The sequence below is a fragment of the Monodelphis domestica genome, chromosome 6 (genome assembly GCF_027887165.1).
Source record: "Monodelphis domestica isolate mMonDom1 chromosome 6, mMonDom1.pri, whole genome shotgun sequence".
Taxonomy (NCBI): Eukaryota; Metazoa; Chordata; class Mammalia; order Didelphimorphia; family Didelphidae; genus Monodelphis; species Monodelphis domestica.
In genome coordinates this window covers 28,315,249-28,335,116 of record NC_077232.1, presented here as the reverse complement: position 1 = coordinate 28,335,116, position 19,868 = coordinate 28,315,249, and the positions used below count along the sequence as shown (strand labels likewise).

The 19,868-nt window shown below is 55.4% G+C and overlaps 2 protein-coding genes and 1 non-coding gene across 17 annotated transcripts in view; 2 read left to right on the top strand and 1 right to left on the bottom strand.

Moving 5' to 3' along the window:
- The first annotated feature begins 3,766 nt into the window (after positions 1–3,766).
- Positions 3,767–13,177, top strand: F2 (coagulation factor II, thrombin). The gene is made up of 14 exons (XM_007497392.3): positions 3,767–4,106; positions 4,630–4,793; positions 4,902–4,926; positions 5,197–5,247; positions 5,545–5,650; positions 5,736–5,872; positions 7,472–7,780; positions 8,592–8,732; positions 8,818–8,944; positions 10,088–10,255; positions 12,025–12,198; positions 12,272–12,450; positions 12,560–12,630; positions 12,903–13,177. Exons 1-14 carry the CDS (start codon positions 4,028–4,030, stop codon positions 13,044–13,046), a joined length of 1,875 nt encoding a protein of 624 aa, XP_007497454.3. The 5' UTR covers positions 3,767–4,027; the 3' UTR covers positions 13,047–13,177.
- MIR12369 (microRNA mir-12369) lies at positions 8,528–8,592 on the top strand. The gene has a single exon (NR_162937.1). It is a non-coding gene; the product is annotated as a microRNA mir-12369 (primary transcript).
- Positions 13,178–17,430: 4,253 nt separating the features above from the next.
- Positions 17,431–19,868, bottom strand: part of CKAP5 (cytoskeleton associated protein 5) — an 87,371-nt gene continuing 84,933 nt past the window's right edge. For all 15 annotated transcript variants that reach the window (XM_007497393.2, XM_056801840.1, XM_056801847.1 and 12 more), the window contains 2 exons: positions 18,437–18,588; positions 17,431–18,145 (listed from right to left, as the gene is read on the bottom strand). In XM_007497393.2, coding sequence (XP_007497455.1) covers positions 17,897–18,145; positions 18,437–18,588 — 401 coding nt within the window. In that variant the 3' untranslated portion in view covers positions 17,431–17,896. The remainder of the gene's footprint in view (positions 18,146–18,436; positions 18,589–19,868) is intronic.

Genomic DNA, 19,868 nt, shown 5'->3' with positions numbered 1-19,868 from the left:
AAATGCTTGATATTGCTGAACACAGAGCTGTGTTAGTGAATAAAAATTCACTTGGGAAACTATGGAGAAGAAATAGTGGAAGAACTGAGAGCTTTGTTGCCTCACAAAATGAAGGAAGAGGAAAAATAAGTCCAGAAGAGTTGGCGTGAGACCCAGTTAACCCAGATCGTTCCAAGAGTGTGTATAGGCAGGAATGAGAATGAGAAAAAATAAAAGAGAACAATATCTCTTCCAGCATTTCCATAACATTATTTTAATAAGTGATGAAAGGAGAACTACACATTTGGACTCAACACCTCCCTGAGCAAGTGGAATAATGCCTAAGAATAGGAAACCTGGGAGAACAACTGGAATAGACCTTGTGTACACAGAAGAAACCTGTGCTTGTCGCAAAGCAGTTTTGGAAGCTTTAAGGGATTGAGTCTCAAAATACTGGAAAGAAGGAAAGATACTTAACAAATGGGGAGAGTTACGCATGCTATTACGAGAACAGCAGGTCAAGTCACCATTAATAATAATCCACATTTGTACTTTTTATCATTATAAAATCCTTAAGAATGACAGTGCTTAGGGACAGCAAGGTGGATCAATGTATAGAGAGCCAGGCTTACAGGTGAGAGGTTCTGGATTCAAATTTAACTAAAGACACTTCCTAGCTGTGTGATCCTGGGCAAGTTACTTGACCCCAGTCACATAGCCCTTACCACTCTTCTGCGTTGGAACTAATACTTAGTATTAGTTCTAAGAAGATAAGAGTCTTTTTTCTTTTAATGCTCTGTACATATCTTAAGATTATCCTTGATGGAAATAGGAGAAGGGAAGGGGCAGTCTTCCTGGATGATTTTTGACAGTATATTTCTAGTGCCAACACATAGTGGGGCTTATTAGAAAGCCTTATTTGAATGAAATTTTCAAAATGATCAAAAGGTGCAGTGAATTCAGGATCCCCCTGCATTAATGCTGATTATAAAAACTGAGCTCTGTGGAACAGCGTGAAACCTTACTGGCTCGCCTCCAACAAGTTGTTTCCAACGTATATATGAAGAACATGTAAGACTCCTTGACAAATACAACCAGAAAAGCTTCATTTAATAATCCTCCATCACTAGAAGAATGCTATGTACCCAAAGTGTTTGCCACTGCCATGGCGGATGTCTATCATAGGAGCCAAATGGAGAAAGGATTCCTCATCTGGAAGGCTGTGCTGCCTGTGGTGGAGCCACCCTGATGTGCCTTCCTATTGGGTGGCATGCTGTGGATATTAAGATATATGTGTGCATATAAAGATGGATGTGGATATATTCATGTAAAACCCCAGAATACGAGAACCTTCTCAATGAATACACCAAATGCAACAATTGTTTGTATTACAAGGCCCATGGGAAATGCCAATTGAATGAAGAATGCCTGTGGTCCAAACTGGTAATTGGATAGATAGCCCCTTAAATTAACTTATCAATATGTATATTGATGTGTATGATGCATACACAACACACAAATAAACACATATATACTAGTAGACAGAAAAAACAGTGAACTGTACTCAGAATTGAATTGGAGCAAGAGGAGAACTGTAACGCCTTTGGGAACTTGGTCTACACTTCCAATAATCCCAGATACTCAAAGGCTGCCCCCTTCCCCTCAAAAAAGCCACCTTCAGCCCACTATTTCAGGAAGACTGGCCATGCTTCACCTTGGTTCCAATTCTCCTTAGTAACCTGGCCATGCCAAGGATACCTTCTCCCCTTTTTCTGGAAATGCCAACCCCCACAATCAGATTAATGCGTCCATTGTTAGTGGATAGGTTGGTTCTTGCCATCCTTGTATTTCCCCTAGTCAAAGTATCCCTCCAGTATTCTGGTGATGCTGGAAAGCTGCGGGTCCTAGAGAGCCAGATGGGAAAAGACGATGGTATGCCCAAGACGTGTAAATATTTTCTAGCAAATGCACACTCAGAAAAGAAAATGGCCCCATCATATAATGAGTACATGGGATAACGAAGTCAATCTGAGCCACAGAATGTTCAAAAAAAATGTAGAAGGAGAGAGGGAAGGATTCCAACTCTGATTGTTGAGTTAGAGCTCAAAGAGCCTTAGACTTCATCTGATGCGACCCCCTTCATTTCACAGTTGACCCGAATGGCCACTTGTCCCCCGGTCACACAGACCCAAGATTTGAACCCAGGTTCTCTGGGTTGCCTTCCTCAACCTCCACCAAACATCTAAGCTCAGTTTCCAGAAGCCTGAGGCACCAAGGGCTTTGCAAACACCATGCAAGCCTCGCCTCCCCACCCTTCTTCACTCTGTATGGGAAGCTCCAGCTCTATGTTCCTCTCCAGGCTGAGGCTGGAGTAGATAGCATGGCTTGGATCCCTGGGGACGACCTTGGATCCCAGTGGACACACCTGGTTTCCCTCTCTTCCCTTCCCTTCCCTTCCTGTAATCCTTGTCCTCAACCCTAACTTCCCCCTCCCGGAAGAGCACATGGCCCTAGCCCAGACCACAGCAGGAAGCCCAGGAGAGGCAGAACTTTTTATTCTCTCTGGATCTGCTCTTTGTCCCTTAGTCCTCAGGCTCAGGGCTAATATTTACTCTTCCACCCTCTACCTACAGCAAACAGGAAGTGGCCGGGGGAGGGGAGAGGGAAAACAAGGGCTGGACAGCCATGCAGGGAAACGACAGGAGAGACGCCTCTGGTGGGCTTCATGTCAGCTTAGGGGTGAGAGAAGCCCAAGCCTGGGAGGCCAGTGGAGCATGGCAGTGGCTGGTCAGCCCAGTACCGTGATCCAGTGGGCAAAGCCCCCGGATCCAGGGAGTATGCCCACAGGAGAGCCAGGTGACAAGTTGGGGCACTTTCTAGCACGCGTTGGCCAAGCTATTTCCTTTCTTTGCATCTATTCCCTTCCAAAGATGTACAATTTCGCTGATGATCACAAATGAGTCACTGAGGCCAAAAAAAATGTCATGGCTCTGACTGTGAATAGGAATTCTGGGGGAAAGATGTCATCAGTGCCATTTGTTATGTGATCTCCTACCCACTAGCCTTCTGTTCAATCAAATAATTGATTGAATAAATCAATCATCAAAGGGAGCCCAAATGGAACTAGTTGTGGGTTTGTGGGCTTAGAACCTAGGACTCCGGGCTGAGTCGCCTTCCTTCTCTGGGCCTCGGTTTCCTCCTCTGTTAGGACCTTTCGATGATTCTCTGACTCAGCTCTGGTTTATCATCCAGTACCTGTAGTTCCCTCCCCTATCAGCCTAGCAAGGGCCGATGGGCTTTCATCCTCGGTCCTCTGCTCTCAAGACCGGCCGTGGCCCTCGTCTGAGTTCCGAAAGTACTAATGTGGTTTCCCTTCTGTCATGGCAGCCGTCCCCGGGTTCTTCTCTCCCACTGTTTGCTTTGCCCCATTTCACGCCATTCCTCCCATGTTTCCTGTGTAGCCACTTTTTTATCTATTATATCTGAGAGCCTAGAACGAGCACAGGGAGGGAGGCAGGAGACAGATTCAAATTTGTGTTATTCCCATCGACAAGCACATAGTAAGTGCTTACTATTTGCCGGGGACAAAGAAGGCCACCTTGGCTGCTCACTCCCCGCACAACACTGACTAAGTCACGTGACCCCTCAGGGCCTCCATTACAGGCAGGCCGGATGGGCGCTGATGGCCCACTTTTTTGGACAATGGAGTGGAAAGCGCAGTGGCTCTCCCCGGGCCCCACAGCCATAGCTGGGGAGTCCTAACCGAGGCCGTCTCCTCCCAGGGGAACCTCTGCTCTGTTCCTCTCTCTCCGGGCCAAGACAAGAGGCCAGCACGGTGGGCATCGATTCCAGGGCGACGTGCCCACGAGCACAGAGCAGAAGCGACCTGGGCAGCCAAACGTGGGGGCGGGAGGAGCGGCGGCTGTCCCCCTTAGCCCTGACCCATGACCTCTGCCTGCTGATTTCTTCATGTTGGTTCAACATTAACCCAGAGGGGCCAGATCGGCCAGCCTGCGATCCCTACGTCCACAGCTTCTCCGCAGGCACCATGATGGGTGTTCGGGGCCTGACCCTGCATAGCTGCCTGAGCCTGGGAGTCTGGCTATGTCTTGTCCACTGTGAGCACGGTAAGGGCCCCGGGGACCCCTTGGCTCTCTGGGGTCTGGACAGGGTCACCAAAGAAAGCAGGAAACGAGGGATTGGTGGAAACTGGTCTCCATGGGAAGGGAGAAGAGGAAGACTGGGAAGGAGGCGAAGAGGAGTTCTGCTGGGGAATGGCGTTGGGCAGGCTTCTCTGTCGGAGAAGGAGAATGGGGCTTGTCTCGATGGGCCTCCAGAGACGAGCGGGAGAAAGAGGGAGTATATCCGGAGAGCATGACGTCCCGCGGAGGCCCAAATCCTGGCCTGCTCCTTTCCGGCTGCACTGTCCTCGCTCTCAGAAGTTTCCTGTCTCTAGAGCCGCGGCACGTCACAGCAGATGAGCCTTCCAAGACTCTCCACCACTTAGTCCTGGGATTCTGAGGTCTCTCCCGCCCCCTGACCTCCAATGAGGGCCCTCCCAAGAGGGAGGCCTAGTTCTGGGCCTCTCCAGGCTGGCCCTGCCCTTTTGGGGGCTGCCGGTTCACACACACACTTCCCTCCCCTCCATAGTGTTCCTAGGCCAGCAGCAGGCACTGTCTGTGCTCCGGAGGACCCGGCGGGCCAACAAGGGCTTCCTGGAAGAAATGCGAAAGGGAAATCTGGAGAGGGAGTGCCTGGAGGAGGTGTGCAGCTATGAGGAGGCCTTCGAGGCCCTGGAGTCAGCCCCAGTCACGGTGAGAGGGAGCCCCAAGAAGTGGGAAGGGACTAAGGGAAGGATGGGGGATGGAGGCAACAGCCCCTCAGCTCTCCCAGCCATTCAGCACCGGCCTTTGTCCTTACAGGATGCTTTCTGGACCAAGTACCAAAGTAAGTTTGACATTCAGGGGAGAGATGGGGCACATGTAGCCCAGCATCTTCCTGGGCACAAACGGGCATCTTCTGACCCTGCATCCCGTCGGGGATAGCCTTGCCCACCCCACCCTACTCCTCCTTTCACGCCCAGCCCTGGCCCCGGAGCAGACGGGCCGGGCTCTCTGGGGCTGCGGCGCTCGGAGCCAGCTTGTGCCCTACCCAGAAGCCACCTGGCTGCCGGCACCTCCTCCCTTGCTCCCATGGACCTTTCTGGCTCTTTCCTAGTTTGTGGATCTCTGAGGCCCTCCAGAGACACTTTTGATGCCTGCCTACAAGGTGAGGAGGGGGCAGATTCGCCTGTAAGTGGGCTGCTGGGCCAGAGGGCAGATCAGCTTGGAGAGGGGAGAGCTGCGCCCGCGGAGGAGGAGGGGGAGCTAGTCACGGGGCAGAGCGGCTGGAGCAAGGGGAGCCGGGCCGGGCCTTCGGTGGGCGCCAGGAGCTGCAAGGAGAGCTGGGGAAGGGCCTGAGCCACCGCGAGAATGTGGGCGCAGGGCCGTCTCCGGCACATGAGTGAGGAGGCCGGGCTGGTGTCCCCGGCGCTCAAGGACCCTCCTGCGGACCTGTCTCCGGTAGGGATCTGCGCCGAGGGCAACGGGATGAATTACCGCGGAAACATCTCCGTCACCAAGTCTGGGATCGAGTGCCAGCTGTGGAGGAGCCGCTACCCGCACAAGCCAGAGTGAGCGGCTCCTCCTTCCCCCACCCAGAGCCCCGAGACCCCCGCCCTGCCGGCCGCCCCAGGGCTGAGTGCGCTCTCCTTCCAGACTCAACTCCAGCACGCACCCCACGGCCGACCTACGGGAAAACTTCTGCCGGAATCCAGATGGCAGCTCCACCGGGCCCTGGTGCTACACCAGCACCCCTTCCGTGCGGCGAGAGGAGTGCAGCATCCCGGTCTGCGGTGAGCCTAAAGGGGGGCAGGGGGGCCAGCGGCCCGGGCGGGGGCGGGGGGCCCCCATGCCTTAGCCTGGGCCCTTAGCCTGGGCCAGCACAGACAGCCCCCACGCCTTAGCCAGGCCGGGGTGGGTGGCCCCCACGCCTTAGCTGGGTCCAGCACAGACAGCCCCCACGCCTTGGCCGGGCCGGGGCGGGCACAGATGGCCCCAGTGAATTAGCCTGGGCCGGGGTGGGTGGCCCCCACGCCTTAGCTGGGTCCAGCACAGACAGCCCCCACGCCTTGGCCGGGCCGGGGCGGGCACAGATGGCCCCAGTGAATTAGCCTGGGCCGGGGAGGGTGGCCCCCATGCCTTAGCTGGGGCCGGGGCGGGCACAGATGGCCCCAGTGAATTAGCCTGGGCCGGGGAGGGTGGCCCCCATGCCTTAGCCGGGCCGGGGCGGGCAGCTCCCTGTAGAGCCTCCTGGACAGGTTTCCAGGCAGAGGAACCCTTAGAACCGAGCCGGCTGGCTAAACCTTGTAGAGGAGGAAACCAGGCCAGGGAGGCCAGGTCTTGGTCCGCAGTAACCCTGGCAAAGGCTGGCACAATGCGCTTCTTCGAGCATCCTCTCCAGACCTTCCCCAGGGCCCACGTCCCGGGTGCGGAGTCGCTCTTCCCCTCACCTCCGGGCACTGGGTGCCTCCCGGCCTCCTTCCTTCCTTGCCCACTTCGGCCCGGGCCGACTCCCCACAAGTCCCCTCCCCGCCAGGCTCGCCGGCACCCTCTAGCCGGGGATGGAGCCGTGCCCGCGGCAGGCACGTCTTTGCTGTACTTCGAGTCTCCTCCGTAACCCTTTAAAGGAGGTCCCGAGGGGGCTTGGCAGGCTCCGGCCAGGGCTTCCACGGTCCGCCCTGCGCTGTGGCTGTCGCCGGCTCCCTTCTCTGACCTTCTGTCCAGCCCAGACCCATCCGCCCCTCCCGGACACCCGGCTCCATTCCTCAGCCCGTCTCCGGCGGCCCCGGGCTCTGCCCCATTGACTGCTGCTCGGCCACACGTCAGCCCCAGGCCGGTCCTGCTGGCTTCTTGCGTCCCGAGCCGCCGACTGGCGCTACCCATCCCAGCAGGGAATCCTGGGAATCCCCCGCAGCCTGGCTCTTGCCATAGACGGCTTCCGGGGCCTCCTCGCCTCTTCGGCACCTTCCGTTTGGCCGGCTCCGTCCCTGCTGCCCACACACACCCTCGTCTCCCCCAAACCCCAAAAGCTTACTATCCGCAGGCTCGTCCTCTGGACATTTTCATTTGTTTTTTAACTCACCCCCCCCTTCTGTCGTATCAGTTTCAAGACAAGCAAGTGGCCAGGGCTGGGTGCGGGTGAAGGGACTGGCCCAGGGTCACACAGCTAGGAAGAGTCTGATGTCTGATTTGCACCCAGGACCTCCCGACTGCCGGCCTGGCTCTATCCACGGGGCTACCTCGATATCCCGGGTTCCTTATCTATAAAAGGAAGGCCCTGGACGCCGCGGTCTCCGGGGTCCGCCATCTTCCCTCGGGGCCTCTCCCGGGCTTGGGCTCAGAGCTCGCTGGCGGGAAACTGTCTCTGACGCCCCGATTTCCCGATGCTTCAGGAGGGGACGGCTTCACCGCGCCGGTGACTACAGAAAGCCCCAGCCGGCTGGACCCGAGGAACTCGCAGCCCTGCGTCCCTGACAAGGGCCGGAAGTATCAGGGAAGCCTGGCGGCCACCCTCTCGGGCAGCCCCTGCCTGCCCTGGGCCTCCGAGCTGCTGAAGCCGCTCCTCAAGGAGCAGAACTTCGACCCCTCCGTGTCCCTGGCAGAGAATTACTGCCGAAACCCGGACGGGGACGAGGAAGGCCTCTGGTGCTACGTGGCTGGGAACCCCATCAGAATGGAGTATTGCCAGGTCAACTACTGCGGTGAGCCCAGGGCTCTGGGGTGCTCTGGGGTGCTCTAGGGGTGCTCTGGGGTGCCCTGGGGTACTCAGGTACTCTGGGGTGTCCTGGGGTGCTCTAGGGGTGCTCTGGGGTACTCTAGGGTGCTCTAGGGGTGCTCTGGGGTGTTCTGGGGTGCTCTGGAGTACTCTGGGGTACACCGGGGGCTCTGGGGTATTCAGGTACTCTGGGGTGCTCTGGGGTACCCTGGGGTGCTCTGGAGTACTCAGGTACTCTGGGGTGCTCTGGGGTACTCTGGGGTGTTCTGGGGTGCTCTGGAGTACTCTGGGGTGCTCTGGGGTACACTAGGGGCTCTGGGGGCAGGTACCCTGAGGGGAGCCACATCTGCTCCTGCCTTATGCCACGAGCTGATTTCTCGGGCTGATTAAGGTGGCCTCCAGAACTCAGCCGGCCCCCCCCAGGCACTGTGATGCCGGGGCAGAGTGAGCCCACACTTTGGGCAGAAGCTGGGGCGAGAGACCCTTGGCCCCGTGGAGCTGAGGAGAGGTGGGAAGTGGGGAGAGGACGGGGGCGCCAGACTAGCCGTGGGAGAAAAGTTGGGAGGGGAGCCGGCGGGGTCAGACCCCAGTCACAGGGATAGGACGCGGCCTCTTCCCGCGGTGCCGACGCTCTGCAGAACTTTGCCAGGACCCACTTCGTCCCGAGGGAAGCCCCGGGCATGGCGTGGGGGGAATCCAAGAGGAGGAAAGCCTCCGCCTTCTGCCTGCAGCCTGGGGGGGGGACGCAGCAGGCCGGGGAGCTCAAGACCGCCCTGCACTGCCCGTCCTGCCCCCAGAAATCCTTGAGGAGGAGGTGGACAGAGAGCCGGAGCCGGAGCCGGAGCCGGAGCCGGAGCCGGAGACCATCGACGGCCGGAGCGCGGTGCAGGAGTACCAAGTGTTCTTCAATGAGAAGACCTTCGGCGCCGGAGAAGCGGGTAAGGCAGAGAGGCCAGCGGAGGGCCTGGCGCGGGTGGGGGGCCGGCAGGCGGGGGCCTCCGTGGCACTCCTCTGGCTTTGCAGACTGCGGCATTCGGCCCCTGTTCGAGAAGATAGGCCAGATGGACAACGATGAGAAGCATCTGCTGAACTCCTACTTGGGCGGGCGCATCGTGCATGGGCACAACGTGGAGCCGGGCACTGCCCCCTGGTAAGGCCCGGCCCTTGACCCCATGCCAGGGATTCCCTGATTCCCCGGCAGCCGGGGGGCTGTGAGGCTCCCATGAGGCGGGAGCCCAGCGCCTGCCGCACACCTCCCAGCGTTCTGCAAATGCCCGGATGTGGCTATGGCTATTGTTATTGTTCCTGTCATTATACTGCCTTCTCCTGACACCGTCCCACTCCCCCCCTTGATTCTAATCTTCCAGGCTGCCATTTTGTGGGCCTCTTGGTCTTTCCATGGGGAGACTGTATTTCCCACCCCCAAATCATTGCAAAAGCTGTGCTCCCTGCGCGGGAATGTGTCCTTCCTTGTAGCACTGCCCGGGTGCCTGCTGAGAACAGCCTCAGCACCTCTTCCCACAGGACCCCAGAGTAGCCTGGAATACCGGCCCCAACGGGCCCAATGGCGAAGCCATTGTAGGGACGTATTGCACGCTGGGCGGATCGGAGGCTGAGGCGGGCAGCCTGGCCCCCTCGTCCCCCATCGCCTTCCCTTCCCATCCTTCTCCCTGTGCCCCTGCCAGGGGCCTTCCCTCCTCTGGCTCCCTCTCCTCTGCCCCTTCTTCCTCTTTTTCTTTAAACCCTTCCCTTCCATCTTATAATCAGTACTCTGGTAGCTCCAAGGCAGAAGAGCAGTGAAGGCTGGACAATGGGGGTGAAGTGACTTGCCCAGGGTCACCCAGCTGGGAAGTGAACCCAGGACCTCCCTTCTCCAGGTCTGGCTCTCCATCCACTGAGCTACCCGGCTGCCCTCCTCCCATTCTTTCCCTTCTTTTCACACATCCTAGAATTCAGGATTGGGAGGAACCAACCTCCTGGGTCACCCCGTTCTTCCCCTGCTTCCTCTTTCAGGCCAGCTCCAAGCCCTTCTCTCTCCACATTCTCTCCATGCACCTTGTTTCCGGACTCAGAACATGGGGGTTCAGGTCTGAGCCCAGACACTTACTGGCTGTGATGTTATGCTTTCTGGCCTCAGTTTCCTCATCTGTAGAGCAGGGGTAGTATGTACCCGCCTGCCTCCCGGGGCTCTTTTCAGGATGGCGTTCGGAGCCCTTTAAAGGAGGCTGTGGCACTTCTGCTAAGGGCAGCGTTCTGGCTGCGACCGACTCCAGGCTCCCCTTCCTGTCTCCAGGCAGGTGATGCTTTTCCGGCAGAGACCTCAGGAAATGCTGTGTGGAGCCAGCCTCATCAGTGACCGCTGGGTCCTCACCGCTGCCCACTGCATCTTCTACCCCCCCTGGGACAAGAACTACACGGTTCAGGACCTCCTAGTGCGCATCGGCAAACACCAGCGTGCCAAGTAGGGAGCAGGGTGTGTGGGGGGGGTGCAGGCCAGGCAGCCTTCCTGGAAGCCCAGGGAGAGCCAGGGAGAGGGCTGCCGTGGGGGAGCACTCCTTTCTGAGAGGGCTCTAGTCCAGCAAGAACTGTCACTGGAGTGTGGTAGCAAGAAGAGTGTGGACCCACATTCAGGAGACCTGGGTTCAAATGCTGCCTCAGATGCTTCCCAGCCACACTCATGAGCTGCTTAGCCATTCTGAGCCTCAGTTCTGCTCCTCTGTAAAATGGGGAAAACAACACTTGTCCTCTCATCCATAGAGCCTTGTAGAAAGGGGAGGCATGTTTATTGCCCCAGGGGTGTCCAGGATGCAGTGGTCCCTTCAGTGTGTGGCACAAGCTATCTTTGCCTTTGCTGTCAGGGGACAGAGTGGAACTCCTAAGTGACCTCTAAGGCTGGCTTCCTTCCTCCCTCCCTCCCTCCCTCCCTCCCTCCCTCCCTTCCTCCCTCCCTCCCTCCCTCCCTCCCTCCCTCCCTTCCTTCCTTCCTTCCTTCCTTCCTTCCTTCCTTCCTTCCTTCCTTCCTTCCTTCCTTCCTTCCTTCCTTCCTTCCTTCCTTCCTTCCTTCCTTCCTTCCTTCCTTCCTTCCTTCCTTCCTTCCTCCCTCCCTCCCTCTCTTCCTTCCTTCCTTCCTTCCTTCCTTCCTTCCTTCCTTCCTTCCTTCCTTCCTTCCTTCCTTCCTTCCTTCCTTCCTTCCTTCCTCCCTCCCTCCCTCCCTCCCTCCCTCCCTCCCTTCCTTCCTTCCTTCCTTCCTTCCTTCCTTCCTTCCTTCCTTCCTTCCTTCCTTCCTTCCTTCCTTCCTTCCTTCCTTCCTTCCTTCCCCTTACTGTCTGTCTTGGCATCAATTCTAAGACAGAAGAGCCACAAGGGCTTGGCAGTTGGGGTGAGGTGACTTGTCCGAGGCCATATTCGAGCCCAGGGCCCCCAAGTCCAAGCCTGGTGTTCTATGCACTGTGCTCCTGTCTGGGATCCTGTGACCCAGCTGTGCCGCTTCAAGATGGCTCCATGTCTCTTTCTGCTCTCCCTCCCTCTTGCACCTTCTCCTGCCGGGTTTTCACTACTGGAGCCTGGAAGAGCCTGGCAAAGGCTCTGGGCTCCTTGGGGAGGATGGAGTTCCTGGAACGGCCCTTAAAGATCTAGTCCAGAGGCCTCAGTTTCGAAATAGAAATATCGATGCTTGGGGTAAATGCCGCCATCCTTCCTGGGGACATCCTCGAGCCTCTGAGGAGGGGGAGCCCGGCTTCCCTCAGTCCTTGGAAGCCAAGATTCGGGCTCTCTCAATAGGTCAGCCTTAGGGGATGCGGCCAGGCCTTTGCCTCAGGTCTCTGCATTGACTTTTAAAATCTGCTCCTACTATTTGTTTCAGTCACTAGGCCTTTGTTTCCTCCCTCTCTGACTTCCCCTCTTTCCCAGGCCAAAAGGGAAGCAAAGCCTCCGTCCCGAGCACGCGGGGCCAAGAAGCTAAATGCCCCCGTGTTGGTCGCGTCTCCTTTTGTGTCCTGTCCCTCCCTCGTTTGAAAAGGGTCCAAACAAGGCTCAGATGCCTCATGGCCAACATCGCGGGCTTCCCCGGGAGGGGACACGTCTGGTCCAGAAGTGGCTCGTAGCCCGGGGGCCTTCCAGGGCTTCTCGGGCTAAGGAGGGCGGCCGGGAAAAGGGCCACGAGCTTAGGGAAGGAAGTTGCGCGTGGAGGGGCCGCTCTCGACGCCTTCCCTCTCGGTGGCTTCTGGGCAGGTATGAACGGCCCATTGAGAAGATCGCCAAGCTGGAGAAAGTCATCATCCACCCCAAGTACAACTGGAAGGAGAATCTGGACCGCGACATCGCCCTGCTGAAGCTCAAGAATCCCATCACCTTCTCCGACTACATCCACCCCATCTGCTTGCCCTCCAAGGAGATGGTGCAGAAGTACGGCCTTGGGGTGGGGGTGGGGGGCGCCGAGAGGCTCTCCCTCCACCGTCTCTGACCGCCTTTCTTCCAGGTTATTCCTGTCTGGGCACAAAGGGAGGGTCACCGGCTGGGGCAACCTAAAGGAGACCTGGACCTCCACCAAAGAAAATCTGCCCGAAATCATGCAGAAAATCAGCCTCCCCATCGTGGAGCAGAACTTGTGCCGGGCCTCCACCCGGATCAAAATCACAGACAATATGTTCTGTGCAGGCAAGTTTGGGGGGGGGCCGAGAAGAGGCCCGAGTGCTGCTCCAGCAGAGAGAGAGGGAGGGAGGGCCCTGGGGGACAGGCTGGGTCTGATCCATCGCCCCCTCCCCAGGGTACCCACCTAACGTTGAGGAACGAGGGGATTCTTGTGAAGGGGACAGCGGGGGACCTTTTGTTATGAAGGTGAGCCCCCTTCTCGAGAGACGGATACGTGGAAAAGCGCTGGGCTGGGAAGGGGCCCTGGGCCAATCTGGAACCAGGCCAGTGGTGCCAGAGCTTTGGCCCAGGGTCCCGGCATCATTCTAGGGGTGCCTCAAGAGAGCTCATCCCCATCCCACTCCTCCCCCATCTCCTGTGCAAGAACGACCCTGGCCGGTGGCATTGCTGGCGTGGGATAGGGACAGGCAGGGAGGACGGAGGCCCCCCGAGACATCCTCAAATCTGTTTTCTTTAAGAACCCTTTTGACAAACGCTGGTACCAGATGGGGATCGTGTCCTGGGGGGAAGGCTGCGACCGGGATGGGAAATACGGCTTCTACACGCATGTTTTCCGTCTGAAGAAATGGATACAGAAAGCCATAGACAAGTTTGGAGGTTAGGGGCCCCGGTGTGAGGCCCCCTCCCCAGAAAGGAGCATGAACTGGAGAGCCCCCCACGACAGGGGAGGGTTTTGTGTTTGTTTTGTATTTCTAAGATATCTATTTCCCAATAAACATATTTCCCTCTACAAGCTCTGGTGCCTCCTTCTCTCACTCAGCCTCAGCCTGGGCCCAGAGAGCTCCCAGAGGGGCGGTCCAGGTTGGCTAAGAGCTGGGCCACAGGATAGAGCAGTGATGGCGAGTCTGTGGCACGAGTGCCAAAGATGGCATGCAGAGTGTGCTCTGTGGGCACATGGTTGCCCTCCCCCCCTCCACCAGTTTGTTACTAGAAAGGCAGAAGGACTCAGGCAGAGTGGCTCCCCTCCCCCTCTCCACACGTGCCTCCCAATCCTCACCCCTCTGCCCAGAAGTCAATGGGAGTGCTTCCTCCCTGCCCTGTGTGGGATAAGGGGGGGAGGGTGTGCCCAGCACATGGTCAGGGTGGGGGGCAGGGACTGGCATGCCATCTCTTAAAAGTTCACCATCACTGTGATAGACCAAACAGAGCCGGCTTTGGAAAAGAAATCCCCATTGGAGGAAGAACTCTTCGCTTTTTCAAGACCGTGGAGCCCTTTGGCAGTGTGAAGCCTGGGGAACCCTTCTTCGAAATCATGGGAGGAAACGCTCAGTTTCCTTTAGAGGCTGGTGAAAACAAAGATGTCATCTTTTCCCATCTAAGGCCACAGACACCCCTCGACTTGTTCCACATATCCCAGCTAAAGGATCCCTGATATAAGGAGACAGAGAGACAGACAGGCTGAGAGAGACGGAGAGACAGAGAGGAAAGGAGGGAGGGAGGGAAGGGGACAGACAGACAGAAATATATAAACAGAGAGACACATGGACAGAGACAGAGTCTGAGAGACAGAAACAGAGAGACAGAGGACGGAAAGACAGAAATTGAGGAGGAGAGAGAGACAGGAAGAAACTGAGGCAGAGTTGGGGAGCGGGGGCTGAGCCACAGGAATAGAGGGGAGTCAGGCTCATGCCCTGGACAAAGAAGCCTCTCCAGGGAATTTCCCAAACCCCCATTTTGACTCCTGCTGGGACCCCACTTTGCCCTTTCACGCCAAATGCTGCTGAACTGGGGCTCTCTTCGGCTGGGAGAATTGCTGTACCATCCCTCAGATCTCTGATGAAGGGGGGCCCTTCCACACGTCGTCTTCCTTTTTTACTGGGGCCAGACGCGGGGCTGAATGGAAGAGAGGGAAGCCCTGCTGTCCCTGAGCTTTCATCGCTTCACAAGTCAAGTTTAATTCAACCTTTTTCTTGCTTATTTTGCATTGTGGAATTGTGAACGACGTCATCTTTCTTTTAAAAACAACTGGTTAGGGGGCAGCTGGGTGGCTCAGTGGATGGAGAGCCAGGCCTAGAGACGGGAGGTCCTAGGTTCAAATCTGGCCTCAGTCACTTCCCAGCTGGGTGACCCTGGGCAAGTCACTTGACCCCCATTGCCTAGCCCTCTTCTGCCTTGAAGCCAATACACAGTATGGATTCCAAGATGAAAGGTAATGGTTTTAAACAAAAAGTATAAAATAAAATAAAATAAAATAAAAACAACTGGTTACTTCATCCTGTCTTAGGATCAAGGCAAGGATCAATTCCAAGGCAGAAGAGCAGGAAGAGCCGGACAACAGGAATTAGGTGACTTGCCCATGGTTACACAGCTAGGAAGCATCTGAGGCTACATTTGAACCCAGGACCTCCCATCTCCAGGCGCCGGGAGCTATCCTCAAATGGCGTTAGTCTTAAAAAGACGCGGCCCCTGGCTTTCTGCGTGGCACATGGGCCAGTCTCTGGACAGAACTTTCTCCAATCTGACCCAGCCTGTGGCCGGCTAGAAGAGGTCCTTTGGCTTAGCCACTTTGGTTCTTGGAGCTCCATTTGACCATTTTCTTGTGGGATTGTGTCCAAACTGTGCCTCTTTGGAAGACGTTGCAATCCTTTAAGGCCCCGGGGAGCAGCCGATGAGTTTTTACAAAATTCAGTCATCACGATGAAACACCAATATTTTAAAATTTCAGGTCCTAAATCTTTCGAGCGTTTATTCAAATGGTAGCATTTATGCACAAGACAGCTGGGTGGCCCAACGGAGAGTGGGGCCTGGGGTTAGGAAGACCCGAGTTCCAATCCAGCCTCAGCCTTACTAGTCCCTCATTCCCACCCCACTCCTCCCCCATCTCCTGTACCAGAGCGGCCCTGGGGGGCTGGATCATTGGCATGGGATAGGGACAGGCAGGGAAGATGGAGCCCCCCCCATCCACAATCCTATTTTAAGAGTGACGAATTAGAACCAACTGACTGCCCCTGGGGCAGTCCTAAGCAAAGCTTTAGCTGCAATTGGTCCACATCCAATGGAAGGAAGTCACAGGAAGTGCCAGAAAGGGAAGGTCTTTAAAAATGCCAAGAACTTCCTGTCTAGTCTTTCACCTTGAACTTTGTCTTGAAGGAGCTCCAGCTTGAGTCCTTGGCCTGCTCTTGGACTTTTCCCTCAGAACTACCATGTGGGTGAGTGAAAGGCCGACTCCTTTCCTCGATTTTCTGGAGGGACCAGCCTCAGGAGAGGCCTCCCCTCTTGAGAGAGGCTTCCTGCATCCCAGGTCCTCAGCTCAAGGCTGAGGGCAAATTAGCTCAGGCTGGGTTGAGCCAGGAGCCCGAGCAAAATACTTAGTGTGTAGCCTAGATATCTTACCCTATCCTCTCCGATTGTCTTACTTTCACCCTTTCTTTATTTTATAAATTGCTAAAAAAAAATCATTTTGGAATTGCTTAAAATTGCTGGTGATCCTACTCTTGGATAAGGCAGCCCAACTTTTATATTAAGCCCTTACATTTCTGGCCCTCACAAGATCCCTGAATGATAACGTGGCTTCCTGCCCCTTCCCACACGTTTGGTTAAAAAGAGCCACTGTTAGGTGGCTCAGTGGACTGAGGGCCAGGCAGAGAGATGGGAGGTTCTGGGTTCCAGTTTGACTTCAGGTACTTTCTAGCGGCAAGTCACTTAACCCCACTGTCTAGCCCTTGAAGCTCGACTGCCTTGAATCTAGGACTAAATATTGATCCTAAAATGGAAGGTAAAGGATTTTTTACACAAAGGAATAAAAAAAGATGAGTCAGGAACAGTATTCTTTCAACCCTGGACTCCTTTATCAGACAGCCCTGAGCTATAGAAATGGGATGCTCCGATGTCACACAGACTCAGCGCTTGGATGAGCCTGGTTAACTCTACAACAGTCACCTTGTACAAGGAGAGAAATGGAGGCAGTCAAGGGTCTCAACTTGCCCAGGTAGAAGAGTAGTAACAGAGCAGAATTTGAACCCAGGACATTGTCTGGGTCCCTTCCATGCTCCAGAAGCAGCCCTGTATAAAGAACCAAACAGGCGGGATGGCCCCCTGCAAGCCAGAGGACCTAGAGAGTAGTCAGAGGAATTGCCCGTCTCTCGGGGAGGGTGGGGGGTGCCCCGATGAATGTCAGATGAGACGGGGGGACCCGGGGCCTTCTTTCACTTGGCCCAAGCTCCGCCCATGCCTGGTTCTCAGTCAAGGCTGATGGAGCCCAGCGTGTGGCCCACAGATGTGCCCGATTCTACCTTTGCCCCAGATGAGGGCTCCCAGTGAGCGTGTGTGTGGCTAACTGGGCTGCTGAGCACCGAGTGCAACAGGGCTGGTCCTGCGCGCCTCGTCTGACAAAAAGGAGATGCCGAAGCCCCGCGAGGCAAGGATGGCTGCTCAGGGGTTCGCGGCAGGCAGGGTGGGCAGCCTATGCCAGAGCCCGGACTATGCCACAGGCACCTCCTCTCACTAAACCAAGCACACATGCATCAGCTGCTTTAACCGGTCTTCAGTCTCATTTATTCTGATTTCAGGGCTGGGGGGCTTACAATACTCCTTAGATAAGAAGGGGCCGATTCCACGGACAGTGGCCGTCCTCCTGCCCACTGGCCCCGAGGCAGGTGCCCGAGCTGCTTCCAAGGCTGCACGGAGGCTCTCGGGGGCGCATCCTGTGGGGGACGCCTAAATGATCCTGACAACAGCCATTTCTCCCGATAGCACCCTGGCACCGTCCCGGGACCAGGGGCAGATGGCTAAGGAGGGAGGCGCCCAAGGGCGCACACGGAGCCATCGTCCACAGAGGGTCCATCTGATCTGCAGACAAGGCGAGCCAGTGCCAGAGCACGAGTGAGGAGTGGCCCCTAGCAGAGGGGAAGGGAGCTTCCTGGCACCTTCGGGAGTCAGGGCACGCTCACCCAGAGGGGCCCATCTGCCCCTGGCTGGCCAAGTCGTGGCTGTTCCGGTGACAGGGAGCTCTACCTCCCCGACTGCAGGGTGGTTCTTGGTAGACAGTTAGAGTTAATGCAAACTTTATTTACAAAAGACACTTAAATTAGCTTTATCATGCCATGCGTCCATACAGAAGAGAGCGACCCTTTAGGGTGACAGAGGAGAGCTCACAAACTCAAAGGAAAACCGCTAAAGAGTTTCTAATAGTCAAGAGCTAGGAAATATTAAGTCAACTTTACAAATCAGAGCAATTAAAAAAAGAGAGGAGGACACAGTCTGAGCGGAGCGAAGGGGGGCTGTTTACAAGTCTGTACACTAAACTAATACACAGACGTCTTCTATGGGCAGGACGCTCACGGAGAGAAGCAGAGTATGTACAGAGAGACTTGTGCCACGACGACGCGATCCTCCCCCAAGATCCGCAGTATTGTACATCAAACCAGTTTGTATGGCCTAGGCTGGGGCAAGGCTGCTTGGAACTACGAAGACTTCTGGTGGAGTAGACTAAAGCTGGGGGCGCGGGAGGCCTTCATTTGCGACTGCTCTTTATTCTCTCCAGTCTTTTTTTCAAGTCATCAATGTTAGCAGCTGTGGAGGACGAGGACGAGGACGAGGAGGTGGCGGCCGAGTGCATCTGGTTGGAATCCAGGTCGAGGTGCTGGTGCTGTTCCCGGGATTCCCGGAGCTGAGAGAGCTTGCTATGGAGCATGTCCGTAGAAGAGGCCACTGCGGGCACCGACGGTTTGGAGAGCAACGTCAGCGAGGGCCTGTCGTCTTGCTAATGGGAGAAGAAGATACAAATTCTCAGCAACAAGCCGCGAGACGTGGCAAGGACGGACCCCCCAGAGCCCTTGACACCCCATACGGGGTGTTCTTGGTAGAGAGACTGCGGCAGTTTGCCATTTCCTTCTCCAGCTCATCTGACAGATGAAGAAACTGAGCCCAACACAGGGTCACCCAGCTAGGAAGTGTCTGAAGCCAGATGACTTTTCCTGACTCCAGGCTGGCACTCGGTGCATCATGGCACCTCCTACCTGCCCCTCCAGTCCAACCAAAAAGCCGCTTTTACCTTGGTATTCTCTAGCCCACAGCGCTGCCGCAGGATCTTCAGCCTTTCCAGGTAGACAGAGGGTCCCACCTCTTCTCCGTTTGTGTTTCCCACAGAGGACACTGTGCTGGTAGGAGTAGGGACACATGTGACCTCCATCTGAGGAGAAATCCCTAAAGAGGGAGGAAGCCCGAGACACAAGCGTCAGACAACTCACCTCCCTGTGAGCGCCCTGAAACCTGTTCATGCACAGCCTCTGTCCTTTGGATCCCCACAGGGAGCTTTATCTAGTTTGGGCGTGTGCATGGAGTCAGGACCAAAAAGATGGTCTGAGCAACTTTAAGAGAATGCTCAAACGGGGGCAGCTGGGTGGCTCAGTGGATGGAGAGCCAGGCCTAGAGACGGGAGGTCCTGGGTTCCAATCTGGCCTCAGACACTTCCCAGCTGGGTGACCCCGGGCAAGTCACTTGACCCCCATTGCCCAGCCCTGACCACTCTTCTGCCTTGGAGCCAAGACACAGTATGGACTCCAAGATGAAAGGCAAGGGTTTAAAAACAAAAAAACAATGCTCAAAGACTCACTTCTGGAAAGGACATCTTTTACTCTAAAACTCAGAGCTTCAGTTAGGCACTGTAGTGATGTTCTAGCAATAAGACCTCAGGAATAAGGTTAGTGTTAACACAGAGCAGTGCAAGCAAAGGTATTACAGCCCGTCAAAGTTCTTGGGATTATATGAATGATAGGAGTTTCAGGACCGGGGCAGAATCTTAGGTATTTGGAGAAATAGCGTTGGTTTGGACAACAGAAATTAAGAGGAACTTGGATTGAAAACTATAACCTAGACCCAAAAGCCCAAGGGAAGGTGCATTCTGAGGGGAACTTTGGGGAGAAGAGCAGAGATGTTTGATGAATATCTGAATAACAAAAAGTCGGGGCACACAATGCCTGTAAGGGCCCACTACCTGACAGGCAGCCCTACATGCACAAAGGATAGTAAATTTCTCAAAGTTCTGTATTCCAAAAAGCAGCCTAGAAATGAAGCTTGGAGCACCCTTCAGATAAACCCGGGCCTGAGAATTCCATACTATGTTATGGGGATCATGTTGCTAACATTTAAAATTGAGACTAGGGTGGGCAACTCAGTCTTTCTTGAACTGTTCCTTGACCCCATTCTCTGTGAGCAAATCCTGAGGGATCAATGGATAATGAGTCTAACTGTGGAACAATTTTTTTTTTTTATGAAATATCACTTTTCAATTAATACCAAGTTAGCCCAATATTTTATACACAGGAGGCATTCAGATGTTTGTTAAATTGAATGAAGGATTTAGAGTTGGCTCCTCCCACTAGTTCATACTTTCTTTGGATGAAAACAAATAAACACTTCATTTATCCCTCTTTTCCTGATCCCTAGAAGCAATAAATCCCATACATTCTCCCCCTTTTGCGGGG

Bases quoted from the DNA above. Each gene is read 5' to 3' on its own strand.
- F2 (XM_007497392.3), top strand. From the start codon at position 4,028: ATGATGGGTGTTCGGGGCCTGACCCTGCATAGCTGCCTGAGCCTGGGA. The intron at 10,256-12,024 runs GTAGGGAGCAGG...GCTTCTGGGCAG, and splicing joins GGCAAACACCAGCGTGCCAA to GTATGAACGGCCCATTGAGA. The intron at 12,451-12,559 runs GCAAGTTTGGGG...CCCCCTCCCCAG, and splicing joins AGACAATATGTTCTGTGCAG to GGTACCCACCTAACGTTGAG.